The sequence below is a fragment of the Bombus pascuorum genome, chromosome 7 (assembly GCF_905332965.1).
Source record: "Bombus pascuorum chromosome 7, iyBomPasc1.1, whole genome shotgun sequence".
NCBI classification, from domain to species: domain Eukaryota; kingdom Metazoa; phylum Arthropoda; class Insecta; order Hymenoptera; family Apidae; genus Bombus; species Bombus pascuorum.
In genome coordinates, this window is record NC_083494.1 from 1,961,489 (window position 1) to 1,976,362 (window position 14,874).

The following is a 14,874-nucleotide window of genomic DNA, read 5'->3' on the forward strand; positions in this document are numbered from 1 at the left end:
ATTGATTACGATAGTTTTTATCGGACGATCGATGATTGCGATAGAACGAGAGACGAAAGAGTCGGTTTATTCTAGAAATAAAAGGGGAAATATTTTCTATATTCGTTTTATTAAATATTACTTTCATTTTAATTTTAATTGTTAAAAAGGACTATTAAACATTTTTTAAATTTAATAAATATATCGAAATATACGTAGGTGTATAACTCGGCGATAAGTATACACAGAAACCAGTTAACAGCATATAAATGTTAAATGTCACGTCGTATAAATGTCGAAAGAGTATCTTACAGACATTTTGGAAAAAGGCAAAAATGCGAAGTTAAATTTAATATTGACCATAATATTAACCAAAGGAAACTCATGAAGTATTATCTATATATAAACATTAATTAGCAATAGACGCTATATGAATACTTCTGACAAGATATTGCATCTTTGTATGAACTTCATCGCGTTACAAGTTATCAAATAATTTCACCAATATCTTTTTACGTACATTCTATGTAAACTCTGTTCAGCTTTATCAATACGTACGCTATAATAAATGCGGTGGTATGGAAATATCTTTTCTAACTTTATATTTCTTTTTATATTCCAACATACGTATTCAAGAGCATAGAAGATATTTCTCTTTCTATTTCCGCAGTTCAATTGTACAAACACTTTGTGCTCTCTTACCGTAAGTGTAACAAGACTCACCGATTCGAACGAGTAAAGAATAGGCATGAGATACTCGAAAACTCAAAACCTCTCGGAACATGAAACGTTTCGAGATCTCGAAACTCAGGTAAATGATATTTTATACGAACAGAGAATACCGAGGTGATATGATTTATTTAACGTAAGAAAATCTCTTGCTTTGTAAGCGTTATTCTCACGAGCCTTAGAATTGCGTATATTAAACTGACACGCTGCTGTCTTATAATAAAAAATGAGCCAAATAAGTGCAATCAGTGTAACAGTATCCTGTATATCATTTTCTTAATTGTTGTAACATTTCCGTAATACAAAGTTAGATTTGCTCTTCCCAATGAAACGCAGACACGTGTAAATCATAAAAAGCACCGTGAAAATCTTCTTTATTCTCTCAGGGATATTAATTCGTACCACCAATCACGATATCATAAGTTACCACCGACCTTTAGTTCTGACATACACTGTATCATATTAATTTAGTTTAATCGAACTATATCTTCCCGTAATTGTGCTATAATTGGACTGTATATGATGCGAGTTCAACGTGTATAGATATCAGAACTGTATAAATTTCATCAGACGATCACGATCGTTTGTATAGAGAAAAATAATAAATAAAAGATTTCTTAATTTTACAAACGAAATTTATTACTGTGTATGATGCGAGTTCAACGTGTATAGATAGCAGAACTGTATAAATTTCATCAGACGATCACGATCGTTTGTATAGAGAAAAATAATAAATAAAAGATTTCTTAATTTTACAAACGAAATTTATTACTGTATATGATGCGAGTTCAACGTGTATAGATATCAGAACTGTATAAATTTCATCAGACGATCACGATCGTTTGTATAAAGAAAAATAATAAATAAAAGATTTCTTAATTTTACAAACGAAATTTATCACTGTATATGATGCGAGTTCAACGTGTATAGATATCAGAACTGTATAAATTTCATCAGACGATCACGATCGTTTGTATAGAGAAAAATAATAAATAAAAGATTTCTTAATTTTACAAACGAAATTTATTACTGTATATGATGCGAGTTCAACGTGTATAGATATCAGAGCTGTATAAATTTCATCAGACGATCACGATCGTTTGTATAGAGAAAAATAATAAATAAAAGATTTCTTAATTTTACAAACGAAATTTATTAAGATTGAAATTCCTACGAAACGAATACTTACGAAAAAGAAAAGAAAGAAAATAAGCACTTGGAGTCTCGACAGATTCCAGATCGCACAGGGTTCTTGATCCGAGATCGGCGAATCGAAAAATCGGGTTTCTCGACGCATCTCTCCGTAAAAAATAATACCTCTGCTTCTATGTAGAGGAAAATATTAGAGTCGAGCAAGATCTGTAGCAGACCTTGGAACGTAAAAAGCGAACAGCAGAAATAACAATCACGTGCAGTGGCCGGAAGACAAAAAAAAGCTGATACTCTTCGATTTTAACCGGGCGAAAGCAGCGATCGGGTTATACCGCGCGACCCGTCGTCCGTGAAATCGAGTATTCCGAATTTTCCAGGCGAAGTCAACTACCTACGAACATCTATGCTGCGACATCGGACATTACGTGCAGGTGCTTCCTCGAGTAGCTGACTAAGCACTTCGTAACGGCCGATGGTCATTCGTTTTCGACGCTATCGAGCTTATGTGAACGATCCTTCTCGTGTCAAGTGGTCATCTGCCGAGAGTTAGGTATTTTAAGAGAAGATGAGCTTAACTGCCGGAGAAAGCAAGTAGCACATCCGCGAAGGACGGCATGACCATTCTCTATATTCGTTAAATATATATCGCCATCAACGTAACGTGAAAGTTATGCCCAGTTAAAGCTAGCAAGACGAATCTACGTTTGTATAATCCGAAAAGGATGATGACGAAAAAAGAAAGAGAAGGGGAGAAGAATGAAAGCAGCAAAATATCAATCGCCAAAGTTAAGACGTCGTTGATCCGTATGCTTGTACAGCTATTCGGGTCGATCTTAATCCTTTAATTACAACTACGTATAGAAATATTTAATTAATTCTAGCAACGTACAGAAGCACACTACGTATACATACGTATACGATTAAACAGGATTAAAAGCTAAGCTCACACACATGCAAATCCACGGATCTACATGGAAGAAATAAAAGTATTAGGTGGATGTAAAGTTCTGTCGGTTTTACGTCATAAAATATTACTAGTATTCTTTTGTACGTCTACGTGTTGTATATTTCATTCTAGGACGCTTTCTCATCCATTTCTCAACCTGTTAAAGATTAACACTAACTGTAAGAAATTTTTGCTTCTCAAAGTCTACGACACGTCTCATCCGCAAGTGTTTGATCAGTTAATTGCGATTGGTCCTTAAGCGAACATCTGCAGAGTGAAAATAAATAATAATAGTTGGCGAGTCTCTTCACTGACAGCTTCATTATCATACATTTGGCGAATATTTTTGTAGGTTTGTACCGCAGTGTTATTTTTCTCAGTGTCGTGCAATGACGCGTATGATTTTTAATCGCGTACGTCTTCTCACTTTGGATGTTGGCATAAAATAAACAGGAAAATCATGATTTATGTATTGTGCAAGCAGATTGTCTGTGGTTGTTACGTAAGATTTTTATAGAAGCTCGTCATAATTTATTTAAAAAAAACAACATACTATTGATAGCTGAAGCAGGAGCCGACAGATATTTTCCAGCCACGTAAGTATTGAAACATTTACCATAGAAAACATATTCTATGCGTTATACGAAACAGTTTCAAATTTCAGTCGCATCGTAACGAGACATGGCTGTCTTAATTATATTAACAAATTTCGAAACCAATATGAAAATGTATACAGAAGCTACAAAATATTTATTAATCGTTTTAAAGGTGTTATGGCCTCGTTGAATATTAAAGCTTGTTAAAACAATGGATAATCGAGCTGCTCAGAAGTCGAATTAATTAACTGCATAAATTGAAAAGTAACAATTGCAACTGTTTCATTTTCTCGCGACCAACCAACTTTTCTTTTTTTTAAACACTTCCATGCTAATTATGAATCATTTAGGTATTCGAATAACGAAACTCACAAACTCGACAAGGTACGAAGTTGGTCGAATTAATTTCTCAGAGGCTCGTTCCACTGCCTAAGTACTTGGCTCGACCTCGGTGAAATATACCGTTGCGCCAAATTTTTTTTTTTTATTTTATTTTGGTTATTTTACAATTTGTCCTTGCGGACATTTGGTAAAGTGTTATATCTCATTGGTAATAAAAAAAATAAAATAAAAATAAATATAGCATGTGGGCGGCTACCCCCAGCGGGGTGCCAGCTTCGTTTTTTTCTAAGTTATATCTTTTATGAGGTCTATTGGGTGTTTCCTTTTTAGTCTTCTTGCGATGTTTGTTGTGTTGCATGTTTCAACTGCCAGCTGGTTCGGGTGTGTTTCTACGTTGCGCCAAATATCTTAAAAATTTAATGTACATTTTCACACGGACCTCAAAGTTGACGAATATAAAAACGATAATCGGACTGGTTACGCCAATGAATTTTCAAAAAATTTCGCACAACACACATAACATATTCATGAAACGCTTCTACAGGTGTTGGAGCAGTTTCCTCGGCTACCGTAAATATTCGGCGATTTGATAAATTCCACGCTTTGTCCGATCGACGAGATCGCTGGAATAAAGAAGAGGCCTGTTGTTTTGATCACGAAGGGGAATATCGTCGAAAAAACATCTCGAGAAAGCAGCTTCGCCATCAATATGTGCAAGCCGTTTTTACGAGTTGCAAGTGCACGCATATAGACGCAGGATGCGCGTGCGGAGCGCAGGTTGCACACATGCATATTGGAAGGCTGGCTGCGATGCGGACGTGCTGGCATTTGGCATTGCGCCGCATATTATCCAAGGATGCACGAAATGCCTTGCCATTTGCACACGAGACACGCTCGTTCGACGTTGTCGCTGTTGTTGCGTTGCCGTTGCTGCTGTTTCACGTCGTCCCAGCCTCATTCCTACATGTTCAGGCCCTGTGACAGGGCGCGCTCGAACTCCCTTGTCTCGCCAGATGAGACAAATGCGTCCTTTGAATAACGCAAAACAACTTTGAAAAGTATCTCTTAAAAATTCTCTACACTTGCAGATGCCTTTGCCTGTTAAGACATGAACCGTTACGCAGGCCGAAGGTCGGCTCATTCGTGTCAAAACGTCGCCATAACTTACAACCCTTAGGTGTTGACCGGCCGCGCGTACCGTCCGAACCAGGAAGAACTAGAATTTTATTTTTCCCTCTTGGCGAAATTTCTATCCGCCCACATCAACATCAACTTTTTTCCCTCGCCATATCCATTTCAAATCGGCCGGTAGAAGTAGCTTCCAACCGTACGCGAAAAAACCATTTGCACGAACAGATGGATCAAAGAAAATCAGCAAGCCGATATCAGTTTCCTGTCTCTCAATTCCTCTTCTAAATAATCGCACAAAGAGAATTCGCGTGCGAGATACGGATGAGATTTTATTATCGAACCCAGCGGATTATTCTTATAGCTTTCTTGTACATTAGTTATACTCTGTGAGATGGATTACTTACTCGGTTAAAGGAATTGTGGCATTCGAAATACATATGTAAAGATACGTAATGGGTTTCGAGTAATTTAAATTGTATATACACGAAGGTTAGTAATATTTGTTTTATTCTTATTCATCTTCGATTATGTACATACTTGATCCTTAACCCAATTAAATTTTCTATATCGCTCCCTCCACCATCACGACTTAATTTCTATTTAACAAATGTATCATAAGAGAAGAAGATTTTTATTGGTTTTATTTTATACATCGATTTTACGATTAATTATATTTTTCACTCTAAGTGACATGACATCATAAACTTACGGTAAACTAGGAAAATAATTTACTACATAAGGCAGTAAATATAAGTGTGTGTGTAACGTCATTTCAAAAGCGATATTCTTTTAAACAAAGTTTAGGAATATCGAATATTAAGCGGGACGTTTGGACGCGAATGTCGACAACTTTCTAAATCTAATTTCCTTATGAATATTCATTTTATTCCAATATTTATTCCGCAAACATCACAATAGGACGTATAAAATTTACTTTATGTTAAACGTTTTTTTCTGAAAGATAATTTCATAAAGAGGCATGTACAGTTATTGGCATGATACTTGCAAAACATCAACGAATTCTCCGCAAGCTTTTCCTCGTACGAAATACTTTAGAAACAGAAATTTAGTAAACCGTGAAATATCTTCGGAATACGAGCGCATAATAATATTTCCGATGATAATATTTTGCCTGGTGATTACAGTGATTAGAAATCAGTGGCTGTTTTCATAGGAGATGCTTTTACGCGTTCAATGCACGCGTTCAAATATTGTTTGTTGATTCTATCGATCGTTCTACTGGAGGAATTTGAACACAATAGATAGTAGATTCTGCTTAGAGCACCATTAACCTGCTCCTCTTGTTAATTATTGCCAAGACATCGTGGACTTAATCGCGTTGTAAATTGGTGCAAATCCATGCCTACAGTTAACCCAAGGTACAAGTAATCGCTTTCGAATCGATCAATCATTCACTAACGTAGCAACGAATACCTGCTATACGTGTTTAAGCACCGACACATGCACACGTTGGATCGAGGAACCGTTAGAACGTTATCGACATAAAAGTTGATTTTCACATAATTAACAAACGAGCTAATTGCCGTAAAATATCATCGACGTCGTTTTATACAAAGTATAATAATCGACGTGTCGTAAAAGATTGAAATTATTTTTTCCTATAACGCAAGTAAATCGTATTCGGTTTCGCGTAATTACGATCTGCAAGGTAAATTTCTGCGATATTAAAAATGCGAATGAAAGCACAAAGGAAGCCGATAACAGAAATTGAACCGTTGTTGATCAATCGTTTCATTCGTCGGAACAATATATCGTAAATGAAATTTTTATTAAAATAATTATACGACAGAGGAAAAAACCTAAATTAAAAATATCCTGTCAAGGAGACCGGACGTAAATTAGCGATTAATAGAATCGATATAAAGTTCAAATTAGTGAACAGAATAGAGGAATAATCAGATAACTTGAAGTTTCCAAAAGAACTAACAGTAGCAGAAATAATGTAATTAACAACGTGATTGTTTATCTATTTCTTTTCGAATCGTACATAACTATGAAAATTGCTTACTCACCGTAGATCTCTCTTCGAGAACGAATACAGTCATTAGTAACCCTGTTCTAAAAAGCTTACCTGAAACAAAATAAAAAGAATAAGCTCATTAATATCAGCATCTACGAACATCTGTATGTGATTAGTATCATTCATATGTATAAACGTCTAAGCAGATCGAGTATCTCCGAGTAACTTTACAAATAATTATCCTCTTACGATTATTTACCACAGAATCTATCGCTCTCTAGCTATTTATCATCTGGCAGAAATAATTTACTACGATTAGATTTGATTTCCTTTTACAGAGAATATACATATTCTATTAACGAGAAGAAAATAGAATTTTCTACGCAAAAGGCAAGATACTATTGGTAGAAAATTTCTGATAGATATTTCAGTACGATATAGTTTACATAATATTTATAACAGAAATGAAAAGACAAGTTTGTACTATGAAAATAATTTCTAACATAAACTTTCGCTTTTCTACGATATATAAGAAAATATGTTGCCTATGATTGTACAGAGTTGCAAAATATTTGAACAAAGTATTAAAATTTTAATGAAGTTAGAGGAAGAAAAATACCTTATCTTCGCTTAAAATTCAGAAATTCAAACAAAGTTATTGCTTCTTATAATTGGTAACATGGTATTATGCGTTTTCGAAAATTACAGATAATAATTGGAAAGGTAACCGATGCCGTGTGTTTTATTTTAAGATCATCAAATATTTATTTCAAATTTTGATAAATGCGAGAAAAACGTCGCGCGAGTGTAATATTCATTCACAGACTGCGAATCTATTAATAGATCGATCGCCATACAGTTTTAGAAATCAGAATTATAACTGTAGGAATCACGAATGACGCAGCACGAGCGATCTTTTTTCTAAAAAAAAAAGTAGGTGAGTCTTTAATTTTATTCCGCCGGTACGTAAAATTACATTCAAATCATACGTCCCTCATTTCACCTATATTCCTGGAAAGATATTACACAATGGATGGCACGTGAACGTTCCACTGAGAAAACCAGGCTATGCACACGAAATAACATGAAAAATTTCCATTTAATTTCCATTTATTAATATGAATGTGAACGAACGTAATGTTCAACCGGTAGCGACAGTCTAATAGATGAATTAACGATGGGTTCGAACAAATGCATCATCTGCATGTTGATTGGGGTCAAACACCTGCGACTGATCTCCTTGGCAAACTGCACCAATTCATTCGTAATTCGCCGTGATGTCGTGATACCGGAATCATCAACAACTGGAAATTATCCACGACCTAACATATAAGCAAGTCATCTCTTGATCAATCTTTCTGTTGATATTAAACTTTCACGATTATCCATTATATTTATATTTATATACATAGTATAATAAGATGAAGATAATTGTATATATATAATAAATATATGTATTATATATATATATATATATATATATATTTGATATGTATGTGTATATTAAATTATATTGTTAATATAATGTATTTAGTGTAATATATAATATATGAAAATAATATATATTTATATAACAAAGCTACACAACCGTTCGAAAATATATTTATTTCCGAAAAGATATATCTTAATTACAAAATGACGAAATAAATCGCAATACAATGACTGTATTTTCTATCATCGTTATACCGCAGTTACGGTAGAATATTATGACGCAATCGTGTAGATTTTTAAAATTCAGTACGCGATAGTAAAATAGATATTTGTCACTGAGTGTTATACAGATATTTTGTTGCTCGACGTGCTCTTTATATTTAGATTTCTTAATTTTTGAATCACGGAACAGATGGAGAAAGTTCTTCTAGAATGAGAAAGATTTCATAAAAAATGTTAATACAGGTAATTTAAATCGAATATATATATATAGAATAAATAATTTATATTTATAGTCTGTTAATTGCATGAGAAGACTTCTCCTAATTATTAATTCGTGGTTAATTTATACACTTTGCACCGTTGCTACGAATCGACCAAAATGTTTGAATACTTATAAGTTCATGAAATATGTATTCGTTTGTAACTGCTTATCACATTTTAATATTAAACGATATTAGTTCGTTTTCCGCTTTATCTCTTACACAATTTTAATTTATTATAAATTTTATATTCATTTAACTATTACGTGTATAACAGAGCTCGTTGATAGACAAGTGCATCTTGCGTAATATCTATTTTGATTATCATAATGGGCAGATTTTTTATATTTCTAAATTACGATCGTTTTACATTTGCACGTGGATTTAATTATTCAAAATTTCGGCTTCTTTTAAGACGGAATAATTCCCCGGCAGATGTACAGTTTCATTAGTCAGAAAAGCTAGGACCGTGAATCATCGCTCAAGACAGAAGTGTACGGTATCGAGTGCAAAGGGTCGTGCGAAACAGGTCTAAAAGAAATACAGTTCATTTATAGGCCGGTGAAGATGACGCTCCATCGCTTCTAATCCCTCATTTCATTGGTAACAACGTACCACGATCCCGAAATCCTGCTGGACATAACGGTACCGACTATTCGATCGATCGCAATAAAGCGTTAAAACGATTCTATGTTCTATCAGACGTATACGTATTTCTACTCATTAAACAGATACGAATATCTAATGAGAGAGAAAGAGAGCCGTTACGCTGCAGCACATCAGATGAAATACACGGTACCGATACGATGGAAATACCGTTGCCAGGAAACGTTCGGACGGTGGGAGACAGATCGTGAAAACATTAGAGAAATGTCACAATTACTACGTTAACGAGTGTTAAGAAATGTCTAGCAAATAGCAAAACGGTACACTGTAATAATGTTTACTCATTTTTCCTTGTCCAGTGGCTGTACCGCGTACACAGATAATGTTTAGCGATAGATGTTAAATTTATCGATCGTGTTACGAGTAACGTACATTCTCAAAGAACCGTGAATGGTAAAAATGAATAGAACGGATACAAGAAAATCGTATTCGTGCGAACTTGTCGGAATTTTGTTGGAATTCGTACGGTAGGAGCGCACCGATTCCCATGATTTTTCGTTTACGTAGAAACAATTCACATTCAAATGAGCGGATTCGACTGACGAGAGTTCGCTCGATCCGACTAAAATTTGTTTCAAATAAACGTAGTTTCTCGGTGTTTGGATTTTTTATCGACCCATTAGGTACCAAGCGACGAGATAGTAAAATTCACGTACACCGAAGTTTATCAAAGAGACGCGGGCGAAATGGGCGAGGAATTAGAGGCAAAGAAGCAAGTGCTATAATTCGAAAACAGAATAGTACATCGCTGTGCTATAAGACACTTGGATTTCTTCAAATTTCGTAAGAGGAACTTTGGCGGAAGAAAAAGTTTTTTTTTTTTTTTTTTATTTTATTTTGGTTATTTTACAATTTGTCCTTGCGGACATTTGGTAAAGTGTTATATCTTGTTGGTGAAGAAAAAAATATAAATAAAAAATAATATAGCATGTGGGCGGCTACCCCCAGCGGGGTGCCAGCTTCGTTTTTTTTCTAAGTTATATCTTTTATGAGGTCTATTGGGTGTTTCCTTTTTAGTCTTCTTGCGATGTTTGTTGTGTTGCACGTTTGGAAGAAAAAGTAGCAACGAAAAGAAGGCAGACTTAAATTCTCGGAATTCCTCTTCGCCGTTACAACACCAATTTGATAGAATTCGATAATGCGAACTGATCGAAAGGAAATTACAAAGGAGATGTTGCGTTGACGTAACGTTGGTCCTTAACGCGTCAAAGACGAATTAAAGAAACGTTAAACGTTAAATCCGTGGAACATACCGGAGAATTTCGTAAGAGGAACTTTGGCGGAAGAAAAAGTAGCAACGAAAAGAAGGCAGACTGAAATTCTCGGAATTCCTCTTCGCCGTTACAACACCAATTTGATAGAATTCGATAATGCGAACTGATCGAAAGGAAATTACAAAGGAGATGTTGCGTTGACGTAACGTTGGTCCTTAACGCGTCAACAGGACGAATTAAAGAAACGTTAAACGTTAAATCCGTGGAACATACCGGAGAATTTCGTAAGAGGAACTTTGGCGGAAGAAAAAGTAGCAACGAAAAGAAGGAAGACTGAAATTCTCGGAATTCCTCTTCGCCATTGCAACACCAATTTGATAGAATTCGATAATGCGAACTGATCGAAAGGAAATTGCAAAGGAGATGTTGCGTTGACGTAACGTTGGTCCTTAACGCGTCAACAGGCGAATTAAAGAAACGTTAAACGTTAAATCCGTGGAACATACCGGAGAATTTCGTAAGAGGAACTTTGGCGGAAGAAAAAGTAGCAACGAAAAGAAGGCAGACTTAAATTCTCGGAATTCCTCTTCGCCATTGCAACACCAATTTGATAGAATTCGATAATGCGAACTGATCGAAAGGAAATTGCAAAGGAGATGTTGCGTTGACGTAACGTTGGTCCTTAACGCGTCAACAGGCGAATTAAAGAAACGTTAAACGTTAAATCCGTGGAACATACCGGAGAAAAGAGATTCTTATTGAATAACTTAAGAACCGAAGTACGATTCGCTATTATTGCGAGTGGCATTCGGAGATCTCTGGAGATCGCAGAATGTCCCAAAATGCATCATCATCTCTCAAACTCGCATCAGCACGGTACGTTTTGAAATTAATGCTCGGGCGTACTATCCCTTCTGCCACGTGATATGAAATTCCAGAGTCGAATAGATGCGTTTCCATCTGTAGAACCGCGCGTACGTCTACATACGCTAGCTTTCGACTGTAATATCGTCTGAGTGAACCTAGCACGAGCATGGGATTCTTCCTGCTCGATATGTAGCATCGAATAGCACCAGGTATTCGTGGATCGCGGTCGCTACAATTTCTACCGTGGCCGGAGTATAATTAAGGATGACCAATCCGACATCAACGACACAACTCGACCAGGGCTCGCGACCTTCCTTCCCGCGAATCAACTCTTTTCCCTACTGTCACTTGCAGAAGCCAGAAAGTTACGTCGACCATGAATATCAATTTCCTCGGCAACAGTTGCGGGAGCTTTCGAAGAAGAACGGAGGCTTCGGCCTGCTAAGTTAATTAGTTGGCGTGTACTTAATAGTTGCGCGGTCCTTTGTCGGGAAATGATGGCTTGTCCATGGTATCTTATTAAACGTACATTTTGTGGCACAATGAAACGATACTCTGAATCAAGACACTTGATACTTTTCCGAAATAATAAGTTTACATTGTATAATGTTGCACGTGAAAAAAGGAGGTAATATTTAACAACTCAAGTATAACACAATGGCAGGAGAGTTATTCAGAAAGCTACAATAACGATGATATATTTGAAACAAAGCGGTTCACGTTATATTTGATAGCTTCAAATTTAAAGCACTCCGGAGGATGATACACAAAAGTTTCAATATTTATTTTCCCCCGTTGGACCGTCCTTTACAAAAATGAAAACGCTACGAAAACTTGGTAGATTTGTCATGGGAATCGTGTTAACACATAGTGCTATGGATATCTATTGTCAGCTTATCGTTATTATTAATTCATTTCTTACAGTTTTATCCTACTTCATACGACTTGCTTTGAGATCCATTAAAGTTAGGTTGTCCGAAAAGTGTCTTTCTTTTACAGAGACGTCTTCTACAACGACGCATCTTTATACAAACATGAAACCTAATCTGAATTATAAAATTCGATGAAATAATATAAAACGGAAAATGTTGCGCATCCATAATTTCCTTATGAAACGAAAGAAACTTTTCGGACGACCTAATACAAGTTCATGAAGAACTTTTGGTGGAGGAAAAATAATGCCACTCTCAGAATTTAGAATAACGAAAGGCGGATGTTGCTAAGATATACGTAATTATGACAAACTAAAGATTGGAATTAATTAATTGGAATTAATTACGCAGCACCGTGAATAAACTCGACTCCATTTTTAGATCTTTCATAATATTACAATAAAAATTCACGTAATTTCGTATTATTATAGTATGTCATAAAAGATATAACTTAGAAAAAACGAAGCTGGCACCCCGTTGGGGGTAGCCACCCACATGCTATATTTATTTTTATTTTATTTTTTTTTCTTCACCAATAAGATATAACACTTTACCAAATGTCCATAAGGACAAATTGTAAAATAACCAAAATAAAATAAAAAAAAAAAAATTATAGTATGTATTGAAAGCAGGTTAAATCAGCTGAATATATTCGATTAATCAAGCAGTAATGCTTACGAATCAAAATTTTTTAGAATAGAAAGAATTATCTGAATTTCTTCCATGATCTATTCGTTTTTTTTTTTTATTTTATTTTATTTTGGTTTTTTACAATTTGTCCTTATGGACATTTGGTAAAGTATTATAGTATGTATGAAGCAAAATTGAAGATACTACAAACAAAAATCTTCTTCTTTCGAGGTCTGGAAGAAATTAATCTCCTTTTAAACTTGTGTCTTTAGCTGTTAAAAATATATAAACTCGATGTCAATTTTGTTACCTTTTCATTCAATGTTCAGTGAATTCTCTTAATTTTTTATTACTTCTGGTATCCACTAACTTATTTAAAGTTTTGCTTCGAATATCTGCGCACGCGGATTTTATTTTATTTTATTAAGTTAACCGATATTTTTTATAAATAGTTTCTTCTGATCGTAAACTGAAATTCCCCACAGGATCTCGATCGGGTTCAGGCTATGACTCAATGTTAGTCATCGTAATGATTCTATTGCGAAATCTTGGAACCAGTTTTTCGTACTGGCGAATTGTGCGAATAGGAACATTGTTTCGTTGAAAAATCGTCTTTTTGTCTTCTATTTCGGTTACGAAAAACAATAGTTCGCCGTGTAACATCTCCTGATATTTTACAGCGTTCAATTTATTCTTTACGAAAACAGTTTCACTTAACATATCCACTAGTTTCTTGGAAATATCGAAGAAACAAAGCAGAAGATGTGTTCATTCACGGCGCCGTGCCATCATTCAAATGCCAACTAATTTTAAATGAATTGCTAGAATCACGAGTCTCTCTGTTGACTTGGAACAATCCTCTCTATGGTATCTATAGCTTGACACTCAAACGATGTGAGACTAATGAACCGAAGAAGTACGCGTGTATGAAAGTAAAATGTTTCTCAGCGGTATGTCGATTGTTACAGCAGTCGCTATAATTTATGACGTTTACGATCGAATGGGAGCACAGACGATAGCCAAATTCGCCTTACGATCCTCCCAAGAGCGTATTTACTGAACGCTTCTCGAGAGAAGTGACACGAGTCACCACTTCGGTCAATTAGAAACAGTAAACTGTTTAATCTAATTGCAGTTACGCAAACAAGTTTTACGAGAGGACGATTTACAGAGCAAAAAGCGAAGATTTGTTTTGTCAAAAAATGAAAATTTCTTACATATACAGATAAATCTTTCGTACGATGTGAAACGTATCGTTTTTTTTTTTTTTTTTTTTTTTTTTTTTTTTTTTTTTTTTTTTTTTGGTTATTTTACAATTTGTTCTTACGGACATTTGGTAAAGTGTTATATCTTGTTGGTGAAGAAAAAAAAAATATAAATAAAAAATAAATATAGCATGTGGGTGGCTACCCCCAGCGGGGTGCCAGCTTCATCTTTTTCTAAGTTATATCTTTTATGTGAAACGTATCGTGTAACGTTTTCTAGTAAATTATACTGTGCGTACATGTTACAGATTTTAGTCGATAGAGCACGTGTTGGAAGGAACAAATAGAGTGAATCAAGGATACACCACAGCTACCTTCGTTACCACTTCACACCAAATAGACTCCACCGTCATTAATTTAACGTTGAAACATAACCAGCAGCCGCAATAGCGTTGGTTACAAGCGAACAATAAAATATACCTGAAGCATCGTAATATCATACAGTGTACGCCAAAGTAACGAGTTTAAATTATCGTTTGGAGGAATAGAGCTGCATATTTACTTTAGAATATCGAGCGTAGTAGATTCTTA

General features: G+C 35.2%; 1 protein-coding gene across 6 annotated transcripts in view; it reads right to left on the reverse strand.

Annotated features, from left to right (window-relative positions):
• Positions 1–14,874, reverse strand: part of LOC132909026 (CCR4-NOT transcription complex subunit 6-like) — a 464,578-nt gene that overhangs the window by 405,136 nt on the left and 44,568 nt on the right. Inside the window, exon 4 of one of the 6 annotated variants that reach the window (XM_060963618.1) lies at positions 5,705–6,967. The exons of the other annotated variants lie outside the window; for them this stretch is intronic. Within the exon in view, the coding sequence (XP_060819601.1) occupies positions 6,888–6,967 (80 nt within the window). The 3' untranslated portion in view covers positions 5,705–6,887. Of the gene's footprint in view, positions 1–5,704; positions 6,968–14,874 lie in introns of those variants that run through there. 6 annotated transcript variants of the gene reach the window in all.